This window comes from Phocoena sinus, chromosome 1, assembly GCF_008692025.1.
Source record: "Phocoena sinus isolate mPhoSin1 chromosome 1, mPhoSin1.pri, whole genome shotgun sequence".
Lineage (NCBI taxonomy): Eukaryota > Metazoa > Chordata > Mammalia > Artiodactyla > Phocoenidae > Phocoena > Phocoena sinus.
Window position 1 is genome coordinate 81,093,337 of NC_045763.1, and position 14,583 is coordinate 81,107,919.

Sequence of the window (14,583 nt, forward strand, 5' to 3'; positions counted from 1 at the left end):
ATACCCACTCAGCACCTGGCACTGTGTTATATGTTCATTAGCACTTGTTGTTGCAGGCCCCTATGGCCAATTACACCATTAAAGCTGAAAACAGGCAAAAGATCCCATTAAGTAACACATAATCTACTATTCTGCTTAAAAGTGGATGGTATGAAAAATAAAACAATGACTTCACTAAAAAAGAATGTAGGTATATTGCATTAGTGTTACCGACTGAAAAGGATCTAGTATCAATTTCTTTGAGTTATTTTTTTCCCACTGGAAAAGTCATTCTTTAATTATAATGACGAGTCTGTTGTTGTAGAACAGCAACCATCATGTTTTACTTCCAAAATATTATTATGGAAGTATTCTGAAGATAATTAAATGAAGCCCCCCCCGCACATATTTGCATATGTAAAAATATATTTCCTACATTAATTTTAAGTAGCTAGAAATTTCCAATTTACTTTAAATACCAAAGGTGAGCAGCTGATTGAAAAATACGATCTATAGTTAAACATTTGAATACAATGTGTAAAGAAAATTCACTTGCTGCCACAGAAGGAGTGTTATGATTTCTAAACTATTACTGTTGCTGATTCTAGTCAGTATCAGTTTCTAAAAGAGACGCTTAAGGGGAGTGTTTTCAATCTGTGGGTAGTGACTTCTTAGTGGGTAGTAAATCAATTTACTGGGTCATGACCACTATTATTTTTAATTAAAAATAATAAAATAGACAATGTCAGAGTGTATCATACTCAATTCAGGTGAGTGAATGAGTGAACAAGTGAGTGTGTATATGTATGAATGTGAGTTTGTATACAAGGTCAAGATGTAAAATGGAATTCCAGTAAAAACGTTGAATACCACTGTTATTTTTTTTTTCTTTTTAGGAGATGACAGATTGCTATGTTACCACAGAAAAGCACTGTGCAAACATGCATTCAACTTACTGATATAGTTACTTTCACAGCATTCTCTCTACTTGGACTTCAATTACTTCCCTTTCTTTACCTGTTAAAAATTGACTGCTACTCTGACCGCAAAATATTTTTTGTTGTTCCTGATTGCAGATTAAGTTGATAGAATACACTTTGCCTTGAATAATTTTAAATATTAAAAAATTTTAATAACCAGGGTGACCCTATAATTTATTGTGCAATCCAGGACACTCGTGAGAGTGAAAGAGGCACTAGGCTCCATCACTCTATTAATAACTTAGTAAATATACTGTGTTCTTAATACTGCCAGTATGAAAAATATATCATTTAATTAAAATATAATTAAACACAAAAAAGCCAGCAGTTAAAATAAAAAGTCTAAAAGCATTTAATATAAATTGTATGAAATTTCTAATTTTTAATGAAAATTAATAATGTTCTTATTAGATTGTATAAAGAATCAACCAGGAAAAAGAAATCTGTGTGGGCATGTAAAACAATCTAAAGAGAACAAAACCTGAAAAATAAGTCTTCCAATAGTGCAGTCTATATTAACTAGAATAAATTCTTGAATAAGAAGTATGTCTTGAATTTGCAATGTAGGATATAAAGTAAACCCTTTGGAACTAGTCTCTTTAGATAAAAATCCACTAAAGAAAAAACCTCAGTAAAACAGCTTCATAAATGATTATCCACAACTGAAGGCACATGGAAATTATTAAACAATTCATTTGAACCTGCCCAAAGGATGATAAATAAACTAGGTCAGCATTGGGCAAAATTTAAATATGTGAAGTTTATTCTTTCTTGACAATTGAACTCTGCTCCAAGTATGGCTACCTCTTCCATGTCTTTAATTCCAAAACTTTCCTACTTTCTTCATTATTTCCTTTTAGTTAAGTTAGGATTTATATCTGTGACCATATAAATTAGTGTGATGTTACACAGTTCTGGCATTTTAAGCATCTTCTAATTCTTAAAAAAAGAGAAAGATTTCTTAGGGCTCCAGAACCCAGTTTTGTGTTCTTTACACTTCATTTTTATTTGGCATCTCCTCTTTCTTAGTTTTCCACCAGAGGAAGGCCCCATGGATGATAAACTTCAAGGGATATGTAACGCCTACATATAATAAAAACTTTTTATCTGTGGATGATAAGTGCATGTTTCTGGGATGGGGCCCATAGCTTTCAAAATCTCAAAAGGGTCAATAACCGCCCCCCCCGCAAAGATTGAGAACCGTCACATTAGAAGTATTAGAGTTATCAGTAAATAAATATTAGAGAAACAGAGGGGCATCCTTTTCCTTCTGTTCAGGCTGGCTGGAATATTTCTCTTTCTCAAAAAGCCACCAGTTCCCAGAGACGAGGCCAGGAGCTGGTGGTTTCTAAGAAGGCTTGGGAGTTTATTCCATCACAGGTAACCAAGCAGGCCTTTACCATTTCATCCAGGGATATCTAAGTTTTTTCTTCCGAAGTAGGCCACATAATTAACAATTCACATGAATCAAGTCTGCTTGAACCAGGAGCACAGAGGCTTTAGTTCTACTTATTTTCCCTTTATATTGTCTCAGTTTTGTGATATACTTAGATTAAGGTAAGTTTTTTAAAAAATGATTTTGTATTTTAGTCATCAAAACAGCATCTACATATTCTTGAAAACTAATGCCTTTTACTCATATGAATTGATGAATCCCTTATAATAACCCAGTGGAAACCTCCTGGCTAACAGGTTGGGACCATTGCTTTATACCAGTGAAACTGATAGGGAAGAAGAGAATACGCATCTGGAGTTTATAAACATAATACAGAATTCTACACTTGGGGGCTTCTCTGGTGGCGCAGTGGTTGGGAGTCCACCTGCCGATGCAGGGGACGCGGGTTCGTGCCCCGGTCCGGGAAGGTCCCACATGCCGCGGAGCGGCTGGGCCCGTGAGCCATGGCCGCTGAGCCTGCGTGTCCAGAGCCTGTGCTCCGCAACGGGAGAGGCCACAACAGTGAGAGGCCGCATACAGAAAAAAAAAAAAAAAAAAAAGAATTCTACACTTGGAAAACAATAAAGCCCATAAAGCCCATAAAAACTTCTTACTGCCATGAATAACCAGCAAAAATATCCTTTATGTAGCTCTACTGGTCAAGAAGATTTTGAAAACAAGGGGAAAAGTTTCAGAACTTCCAAGGGAGCATGTGATTTTTATGTTTCTTAAAAGTGAGTAGGGGCTGTGGAAAATACCACCCTAGACTTTCTTCAGCTTTTCATTTCCCTTCTTTTTGCCCTAGGACTGCCTAACACACATTTCATATTTCCTAACACTTCTGATATTTTGTTAGTGTTTAATAACATTTTAAACATAGCCTCTCCTTTTCTGATGCCCATAAAAATGTATCCTCATTAATCTTATATTACTTTTTCCCCAACTAATGAAACTTTTTAGATGATAAAGAGTTCATGAGAATGCACCCCTGGTCAATGGAGGGTCATTATCTGTAGTTATAAGCAATTAATACTATGTTTTGAAGGATTTTCATATGAGATAAAGGCATTTTTTTTAATGGACTACAAAAACTGGACTGGAGAGATCTACCTTATTGAATATTTATGTAATGTGCCCAAATGGTCAGAATGGAACATTTTCTAAAGTCCTCTGAAATCGAATACAGCCCTAACCATTTCTTGGGTCCCTGCCCTATTCTTTTCTTTTCCTTTCTTTCTTTTTATTTTTTTTGGCCATGCCATACAGCTTACGGGATCTCAGTTCCCCGACCAGGGATTGAACCTGGGCCACAGGAGTGAAAGCCTGGAATCCTAACCACCAGGCCACCAGAGAACTCTCCCCTCCTTGCTCTTTGAAATTAGACTCTGCACCACAATGGTCCTCACCTTGAACCCGACTTCATCTTAGGATTTTCAATTGCTTTCATCCTGTATGTGGTAGGTAATAGTGACTAAAAACAAAGATCTAGGGGTAAGACAGCCCTGATTTGAATTTCAAGTTTGCTACTATTAACTGCATAAGTTTGGACAACTTGCTTAAGTTCTCTAAAGCTCTAGTTTCCTATAAAATGCAAAGAATTATAGTACTTACAACTGAAACGGTGGTCGTGAAGTTTAAGTGTTATGCATATCAGCTGCACAGCATAATGCCTGACGCATACAAGTGTTCAATACAAGTTAGTGGTTATGGTAACAATAATGATGATTTCCGGCTTCTACAGTCTCTTATTTTCACTGCCTCCCTGCCTCTAATGTCTGCAATTACCTTCCAAGACTGATGAAGGCAGGAGTAACTGAAATGTCACAGTAGGAGGACTAATCCAGTAAAGTAAAACTCACTCTATTCCCCTCCTTTGAATATAAATGGTCAGCAGTCATCCCTGGTTACTGATATATAAAGTCAAAGGATACAGCAAAGAAGCAGAAGAAAGAAAGACACTAGTGTGAATACAAGTGTTTCTTTGGTGGCAAGAACATATTGGATGTAAGCCATAGGAAGACATGAGGAAGAACAAAAAAGCTGGGTAAACAACAACTAGAAGAAAGCAGAAGGAAGTGATCTAAAAGAGCAAGAGAAATAAAAAGACTGGAAGGAGAATTTTAGGCAAAAGAATTTTATGTAGATCTATTTAGAAAAGAGAGAATATTTTAAGATGTGAGACATGGGATTTGCTAAAGCAGGGTAGCTTGAAAGGCTACAAACGAAAAGAGCAAGGCGTTCTGTAGGGTTTAAGAAGCAGTATTACATATGAGTAAGCTAATAAAATTTTCACAAGCTAGCAGTATGAAGAGGTATCTGCAAGGTTGGGCTAACCAACCAAAAATAACACAGAAATGTGCATGCTAACATTTATGTGCACAGCTATATTTATTAATCCTAAATATAGCTTAGGGGCATTAAAAGAAAAATATTCAGTTGTCAACACGGGCCATTATTAAGGCCTGCCCCTTCAAAAAGTTTATCTATAGACTAATGAAGACTCATTAGTTTGCTTAGTTTTCTAATTCAGTTACATATTTGAAATTTCACTATAATTTCTTTGCCTAACAAAGCATTTCCCGAAGCTAGAACTACAATCTTTTTTACCAAAGAGAGGTGTCTTACTAGAATCTACTAACAAAAATAAATTTAAAAATCAAAAATGGCATAATTTAAAAATCAATAAGAATAATGTAGACTCAAAAGTTCCACACCTCTATTAGGTTACCTTTTTCCTCAAATCAAGCCATAAGAGCTAAATGAAAAAGAATAACTTGCTTAAAATTATATCCAACAGTTTACAAGTTGCTGAAATTTAATGTTTATTCAGACTCAACTGCTGCTTACAAAAGAAAGCTATAAATATCATCTGAACTAGCACCAGTCTGGTGAGAAAAAAAAAGTGTATTGTATCAAACAGACTTGCTGTGTTATCTGTTCAAACATACCTGTACCAGTCAAAAGTCCAGCACTCTTCTTTCGTGCATAAGCGCGTAAGTGGTTGGACAGGCTAACAGCACTTGTAAACGTCGTATTGCAATGCACACATGTTCTAAGCTTCACAGGCATACCTATCATTCAAAAGAAAACTATAATCCAGTTCTCACTTCAAAAAGTGAAATTTTCTTAGGTAAAAGCGTGAAAAAAAGTACCACAATAAAGATGGTTTTAAAAAACGTTCATTGAATTAGCTTAAGATAAGGAGGGGAAATTAAGTTACCTATTATTAGTCTGTAGTTAGTATTTAGAGCCAACCCATGCTCTTTGGAAAGGTAGAAGGAGGAGTGTCTTGAACCCCTGAGCTCCTCTGGAGTTAATACCTATTATCACTTTCTTGCAGATTTCTGTGTTACGCAGATCATTTCCTAAACCTAAAATACAATCCTATGATTTGAATAGCACAGTTCTGTTGAGAAGTTTCAAAGTTTACAACATTACCAATAAAAAAAAAAACTAAAAAGTCTAGTTGACAAAGTGGTAATTAAAGTGTTTTACCCACAAAACCTTAAAAGGCTCAATACTAAAAAAAGCCTTTCTGATGAAGGCTGGGAGAAAAGGTGGTAAAACACACCACTGAACAGCTGTTAGACACAACATTTTATTCAGGGCATTTTATGTTCATTACTCTGAATGCACAATTAATAATGAAAGTTAATGATCTGAAGTATTTTGCTAAAATCTTTGTGCTAAATAAATGATCAACAAGCTAACATCTTAGTCATCACAGTAAACATGCTGAAACAATAAGAAACTCCTAACTTCTCAGACAACCCTCACGCCCCCAACATGTTTCAATTGGTTTCTTCAACATTATTGTTATAGCCACAAATATGCTTTCCCTCTCTGAAGTGTACTATATCCTGGCCAACACAGCTGACACATCTTCCTATCCCTCTGAAAAATGCTGAAAAGTTATCTTTGAAAGACTCTCTTCGTACAAAAGAAAGAGCCCTATTAACCAGAAGCCCATACAAGATAAATTGTTTTTCAGACCACTTAAAATACAAGGCAGTCTTTCCTCAAATCAACACTGCATTACAAATATTTGGAATATCCCAGTGTCTGCCCAAAGTAAACAAACCAGCATTACAGTAATTTTATTCATTATTAATCCATTGACCAGTTACTTTTACCTTAGATACATTCAACCCAGTGCTAAAATTATGAGATCATCTAAATTTATCTCCAACATTCTTAACCTCCAAAAGAAACCTATACAGACACAACATTTCTCTAGTCTAAAAGTATAAACCAGACTTAGCAATACCAAATAAAGTATGGCAACTTTTTATCTGCCACATCACTTGCCAATACATACAAAATATTCCTTTGAAAAGGAAAAACTATGGGTGCATAACCACTAAGCTAAACCATCTGTTTTGTTCTACTAGAACACTATAGTAAAATCTAAAACCCCAAACAAATGTTTTCTACTCACAACAGTCCTCCAAAAACAAACTATCCCACAATACAATGAGGAATTGGAGAGGGAGAAGTTTCTTTGGGTTAATCACAACACACAACAGACACCAATCCATTCAGTTTAAAGAGTCTGTTTCGTTTTACCCAAGCAGTAGGAAAACCGACAACTAAAATCTTGAAAATAGTATCACTTTGGAGCACTGGCAAAAATATGACAGGCTTTTTAGTAACACTATGCTTCTAAACAACATCAACCTCCCATCCAAAGAACCATCCCCCGTCCGTGACAAATTTTATTTTTACAGATCAGCTTTTTGTTTTTGCTTTTGTTCTCACCTTGCATTGTGACCAAGAGATGAGGTACAGAGAATTCAGTGCTGATGAACATCAACTGATGATTTATACAGAAATAACAGTATAACCAATCTCTGCTCTGCAAAAAAGCAGCTTAAATAAAAGGATTCTGAAAAAGTATTTTTGACACATATTCCACTAAGGTAAACATTAACTGTGTTTAAATTATGTAAGATAGTCATAAATGTCCTCTTACCTGAGTGCATAGTGAAGTCCATTTTTTGTGGTTGATACATCAATGGACTATCTTCATTTAGTGGAAGAACACATTTCTGAACAAATCTCTTTCTTGCAGTTTGATTATGGATCTTTTGAGGAGAAATAGAAGAATTCTTTTCTTCTCCCATCCTTTTATTTTTAAGCAGTTCTATCAGTGTAAGAGACTGATTCTTTTTTCCACTAGGCAGTTCTGGCTTTGTTTCATCATATTCATTTAAGAAACTCAGCCCTTCTTCCTCTGATGCAGACACTGATAAAGCTTCAGTCTTTAGGCCATTACGGTATGCTTCAAGAGGTATAACATTTTGAGATAGAAAGTCATCACTTGATGCAAGTTTTTGAGCTACAAATGGTCTAGGAATAATACGACGACTGTTCAATGCCTTTAAGATTTTTTCATATTTTTCTTCATTTTGCATCATCTCATTCAGAACACAGATTGGAGATTTGTGAGCATCCCACTTGGTCTTTCCAAGTCTTTTCAGGTGGCCTCTAACATGATTTGATAATCCAATTTTAGTATCAAACCAACCACCACAGAGCTGACAAGTGTGTTCAGAAGTGGTTTCAGACTTCTCTATCGCTAAAAGAAAAATTTAAGAGTAATATCAGAATTTTTAATAAATTGACCACCTTAAAACAAATTAACTCTGAAATATGAAATTATGTGATTCTAATAAAGGCCAAATTTGAGCAAACCCTTCAAATCCTTTGAATTCGAATATGGACGTATTAGCCCAAATTATCTGCATGAAAACTTACCTTTTCTAACTCGCTTAACAGGTGTTCCTGTGCCAGTTCTTTTGAAATGTTGCATTTTGTCACTTGTGGCTATTTGTTCTGGTGATACAACATGACGGGCTTCATAGCTTAATCCTGCTCTGTGAAGATGTCCCCGGACATGATTTGACAACCCAACGCCTGTTTCAAATGTTGCTGGGCAGTAAGGACACGATTTCTTCTCAAGAGACAAATCAGTCCAGTGAAAAACAGAACTATGCTTTGACAATGAAGTTTCTGCATTTTCTAAATGCTGAGGATCATGTATCTCATGCAAAAAGTTATTAGTTCCAGCATCTTCATAATACTCAAAATAAAAGCCATCGTTTTGATCATAACTAAGTGTAGCATTTTCTCCAGGCTCTTGACTTTCCACCTTGCTTTTAAATAGAGGGAATAGGTTTACATGTTCTTGATTAATATCATTATAGGTTTCATCTTCTATAGTCTGTGTAGTGTAGTCACCTAGCTCAACATTGTCCCAGGAACTTTCATCTTCTGTTTCATAGCTATCTTTCTTTTCAGCAGAATTAAGTTTTTGCAGAACAACAACGGTCATTTTATGCAAGAAATCTGGATAGCTATCCAAGTCTTCTCCTCCAACAGAACTTTGCTTCTTAGATTCCTTAACTACTCTCTTTACAGCTACACGCCTGTGGTCTCTGAAGCTTTCTGGCCTTTTGGTATCAGAGTTATGAGGGTCTGAAATAAAACTATTGTTGTGAGAATTACTTGATGATGAAAACAGATGTAAAGAATTTAACGAACTAGCTTCCTCTTTTTTGAAATGCAGAGGATATGATTCACCTGATTTTTTGATCATCCTGTAGTTTTCATATTTATGTCTATATAAATAGTTGCTATTTGCCTTGGCATTAGATTTTTCTTTTGCTGCCTGATGGAAATACTTAGGTTTTTGGTCAATGCTGCTTTTAATCATAACAGTCTTGTGAGGAGAATTGTTTTGATTGCACACATTTACACCTGACTGGGCAATGCTTTTCCGAGCTTTTTGTATTCTGTGTGGCCGCTTATGGAATTTTGAAAAATTACTTGATTGTGAGGATGATCCAAATGTTCGCTTTACATCTTGTTTTAAAGCAGAGTTCTTTGGAAATGTTGTTGACTGTTGTTTAGTTAATGGTTTAGGACTATCAGTATCTATAGGTTCTTCGATTACGTCGCTTTTTCTTTTATCAAGTCCAAGAGGACTGCCAAATGAATCAATGCATGATGATGAATGCAAGTACTCCATGTGTTTTTTTAAAATACTCCTGGCTGAAGTAGTAAAAGGACACATCTTACATATATAGGTAGCTGATTTTTTTGATGATCCTATAACGGGGTCCTTCATGAAAGTCTTTTTTTGCGTTTTTCTCTGGGCTACATCAGAACTGACAATAGGGCATTTTACCACTGCTCCATGGGCAATTCCTCGATGGCATTCCAATTCATTTTCTGTCACTGCCATAAAGTTACACTCTTCACAGCAGTAGTACCTTTTATCTTTTTCATGGGTTTTAGCATGTTGCACAAATGTTTTAGGGCAATTGGTACCAAACACACACTGAGGGCATTGTAATCGTGCACTTCTTCCTTCATCCTGAAGTTCTTTCAATTCACGAATTTCCTCCATTAATTTCTGTCTTCTTTCTTGGTGAATAATCATATGCTTTAGTAGCGAGTTCCGATCTCGAAATGTCCGTCCACATTCTCTACAAGCATATGGCCTTGGGACGTTAAGATGTCGAAAGTGACTATTTCCATCTAAATGATACATCATATGCCTGTGGAGATGCTTTTTCTCCCTAAAATTCACATTGCACTTTGTACAGGGGTAAAATGATGGCTCTTCGGTGCTGAAAGTAGCAGGTGACTCGGAATCACTTTCTTCACATTTCTTTTTTAAGGTATTTGAAAGAAAAGTGCCAGTATGAACAGGTGAACTGTCTTCTCCGCACTTATCTGGATTATAAATTAGATGTTGAAAAGTATCCACAGATTCCAAGTCTTCATCGGTTGATTCAGGTTTCACTTTTGATAATGTATATTTCTGTGAGTCTACTGCTTGCAGTTCTTCATTCTGTTCCATAAAGTCTACTTCTAGCATTTTTGATTTATTGGGTACACAGTTAGAATCATTAAAGCAATCCTCAGTATAACGAGTAATCTTGCTTACATCCATTTTTCGCTTTCTCTTTTTTTCTAGACCTACTTTAGAGTGAACTGGAGCTTTATCCACTGTGTCTTCATTCGTCATAAGAAACTGAATGAACTCTTTTTGGGGGTCCCAGTTTGTATCATTTTCTGACCTAAATTCATCTGTACCTGAGGAAATTCCTGTTAATGTACTGACACAATCATCTTTTACCAATAAATCTTCACTATCCTCACCCACCTCTACTTGATTTATTAAAGTGCTATCTGACTTTATATTACTCCCTACTGAATTCTGAATGTCACAACCAATTGAAGCAGAGGTAGGTAGTTTTTTAATGGAATGGGTTGGATTCTTAGCATGTGCTACATCTGATAACAAAAATAAAACTTGGTGTTGACTTGCTTTCTGTGGTGTAGAGAGCTGAAGATCAGCTGCCACCTTCAAAGTTGAACAAGATTCTGTCGTTGGCTGATCCACAGGCTGTCCAGTGGTTAATGAAACACTGCCTTTATTCATATTGGAAGTCTTAGTTAAGGAGGAGTGTGAAACTGGTCCATTAACAGCAGCTCCTTTAGGCAAGATAAAGTTTTCACTAGAAACAGTAGGAGCACCAGCATGTATAAATAGAGTAGACTGGCCTCCACTTAAGGCTTTTTCAGATTTGTCCTTTGACAGTTCTTCAGGCAGAGTGAATGTATTGTTTTTCTGAAATGATGTTTGACAATCTTTTGGTTTATGAACTCCACTCTCTTTGTCTGATATAAAACTGTTGTCATCTAGGAGTTCTTCTTTAGCACCAGTAATATCGGTGTTTATCTTCAAGTCATCCATATTGTTGGCAAGTCCATTTAACACATTTAGTCTAGAAAATGGAAAAAAAAATTTAGATTTGCATGAAAGAAAGAATATTATTAGAACGTATGGAGAGTTAAAAGTACACATTTTTAGTAGCTTAATTCTACTTTTTATACTAAGATCCCAATAATTTTTCAAGGATGAAGAAACACTTTAAAAAAATGGAAAGATTTTTAAAGGGCTGCAGCGGTTAATCTTTCCTTTGTGCTAGGTAACAACCCAAAACTGCATATATACAAAATGTAGGGCAAAGTAACATAAACAAACACACACAGACACACATAATATAAATGAATATGCTACAGACTTAAAAAAATCTAAAATCTCATATACAGATTGCTAATAAAATTATCTCACTTAAGTAGATTTATTAAGGGACATTCTACACTAGAGAATAATGTAAATTGTTAAATATTGCAGAAAAGTAAAAGTTTTGTCACTTAAAAGTCCATTCCCAGAGGAAGGTAACAAAATACCAGTCAGTAGAGAAGCTTACTTGAATGTACAATGTGCTATCAACATCAATGGCTAATGTATGAAACAGCATTTTTTATTTAAAATAAGACTGCTTTGCTCTCAGTGTTTCACATTCTCCTAAAATTCGACTAATTTAAGAAATGTCTCATTCACTGGGTTTCATTCATTGCTTATATAAAATATCCTTCATTCTAAATTAGTAAAGTTAAAATTAATGAAGTTCCATGTTTCTTTAAACTTTCATAACCTTGAACCCCAAATTCTAGGCATTCCCTACAGGCAGTTATCCTATTTATGATCTGACAGTCTACTGCAACAACCTAAAATTTTTTACTCTACTCTGAAACATCATAAATGTATGTTAAGTTTTTAGTTTATTTCATATAAAATGTGGACAATATTTTCTAGGCATTTTTGATAATATATTTAATCATTATGAGAAGACAGCAGGATATTTTAAAAGGAAAGGACACTTCTGAAAGTTTGGAAGACATACATACCATGGCTATAATTATTGCCCCTACTATGAAGAGTTTCCTTGTACCCTGTTCTTATTTTGCTCTTAGAAATGGCCACATTATACAGGAGTTGCCTATCTTCTTGGAAGAATGTAAGCTCTTTGAGGGCAGGGATAGTGACCTAGTCACCTTCATACCTCTAGAACCTAACAGGATGCTTGGCATAAGTGCTCAGGCAATATTTGTTGAATAAAGGACTAATGTGGTGAATGAATAAAAACACAAACACAACTGCAAAATCAAAACAAAAGTTCCTGAAGTATAAGAAGAAAACCAGTTTTCTTCCTATGAAATTCGGATATCTCATTCAAATAATGCAAATTCCATCATGGTTCTGATTTCTTAACTCAGCCGTTTTAGCAACGCCTTCAAAATATCCAATAATCCTCGAGTGCGATTTAAAGAACCCGCTATTTGGCAACCCCATGTATTTAATTATTCGAAGTACTGACAGAAAATTCCATATTTCTTTTCCTTTCGTACATAGTATCAAGTACAGTTTATTCATTCTCCAAATGTTTACTGAGCCCATTCTATGTGCCAGGCACTGCTCTAGTACCAGGGATTCAGTAGGGAACATGACAGACATAGTTCCTGCTCTCAGATAAAGAATAAGGTCTTCCATTTTTCTTTTACAGTATTTTAAATTTGTATAACAAGTAATATCATTTTAGAACAGCAGGAATTTACAATTGCTATTTAGAAATTAAAACATTTGCAATAAAGTTCATTATTTCTAATATCTTTTATGGTACCGAGTACATACTTTGTAAAACATTAAATCCAGTTAAAGAATAAAAGAATTGCTTCTAATTATTTTCTTCTTATTTCACAACTCAGCAGCACTTTTAAATATGATCTTATTCTTTCCACAAGTGTGTTCCTTGATACAACAAATATTACAAGTAAATATTATAAATATCCTTCTTTGGCATTCTTATTTATACCAACAATTATTTTTCTGCCCGTCATAGGTCTTAGAATTCTGTTCTGAGATTGGCAAATTTCTACAGAAATAAAAATAGACTTCAAATAACATCATATTCAATGATATCACTCCAAAATGGTGCTAATGCAGCACCCAGCAGGAGTCTCTACATCACATACAGAGAAGTTAAAAATGGGCATCACATAAACATGTGTTAGGAAGGAGTGTGCAAATGTCAACGAAAAGAAAAGCAAACCTTGATGCTATACTATTACCCGTTCCTGACATTTCTAATTAAGTTAGGTAGAAAAAGTAAAATGCCCAAATAGGAACAACCTCATAAATCAGAAATGGATGACAGATTAAAAAAAAAAAACTAGCCTGAAAGACATTTACCTTCTTTTCCTACTTATATTCACAGAGGTAGACAAATATATGCTCAATCTGAAAGCCTATATTAGCTTTTCTCAACAGGAAGCAACGTTGCTAACGAAGTGGTAAATTCAGTGTTAATGAGTGGCTTCACTGTTACCACCTCAGAGGTAAAACCTTCCATGTTCCATGTTCCACCCATCTGTTCTGGTGTTAGAGGTTCAGAGATGGAACAGACGCTTCCCATTTAAAGCAACTTCATTGGTACCCCCTGAACAGCAGGGTGACAAACTATGAGAATATCATGTCAGCTTGGAGATTGCATCCTCATTACCAGAATGGCTTTATAAGAGCCTTCCATAAGTTCAAAGTTTGAAGATATCAAAGGGTTTTGCTCAAAAACATAGAAAGAATAACAGATTTTTAAATATACAAAGCACATGTAGTAAAAAGAAAAACAGAAGATCAAATTAAATATTGTGAAAATATAAAATGAGGTCTTTAACAGTCAAAGTTTTCCTTTACATCTACATAGTGAAATACACCTTACTTGCCTCCAAATTGACTATCTCTGCTCAAAAATAGAGGAGTTATTCTTTTTCAGAAAAAATTTTTATTAGCACATTAATATTAAAAATATACTGCATCAGTTTAAAAATATGCTACAAGAGGCTGAATCAGTAAGCTAGTATTTTAGCAACAATAAAAAATTCTCCTGGCTTAATTTTCAGAATATATTTCTGTAAATGAAAGTGTTCAAGATACATTTTTTCTTAACAGTATTCAAGACTCAGAGCTATTGCACTGAGATACAATATAGAACAATGGATCATCAAAATGTGTTGCACTGACCCAGAATTTTGACATCAAAAATTATTTCCCTACATTCAGGATGCTTATGGAGTATCCAGGCAAGAAAGCATTTGACCTATAAGTTAATTTCACACTGTCTTGAACAGTTTTTCAACCACCTTTATATAGTTGAATATATATAAAAGAGTCATAAATACTAGGTTACGTTAATATAACAAAGGAAGGGGCATATTTGAAGGTAGGCATTATTCATTAAGTTTAAAAAGGAGAAACTAATGAATTAAAATAAA

General features: G+C 35.0%; 1 protein-coding gene across 13 annotated transcripts in view; it reads right to left on the reverse strand.

Annotated features, from left to right (window-relative positions):
• Positions 1-14,583, reverse strand: part of ZNF644 (zinc finger protein 644) — a 114,815-nt gene that overhangs the window by 11,969 nt on the left and 88,263 nt on the right. For 10 of the 13 annotated variants that reach the window (XM_032637296.1, XM_032637362.1, XM_032637371.1 and 7 more), the window contains 2 exons: positions 8,152-11,192; positions 7,367-7,972 (listed from right to left, as the gene is read on the reverse strand). The exons of 2 other annotated variants lie outside the window; for them this stretch is intronic. In XM_032637296.1, coding sequence (XP_032493187.1) covers positions 7,367-7,972; positions 8,152-11,192 — 3,647 coding nt within the window. Of the gene's footprint in view, positions 1-7,366; positions 7,973-8,151; positions 13,217-14,583 lie in introns of those variants that run through there. One more of the 13 variants, XM_032637286.1, reaches the window with a different exon arrangement.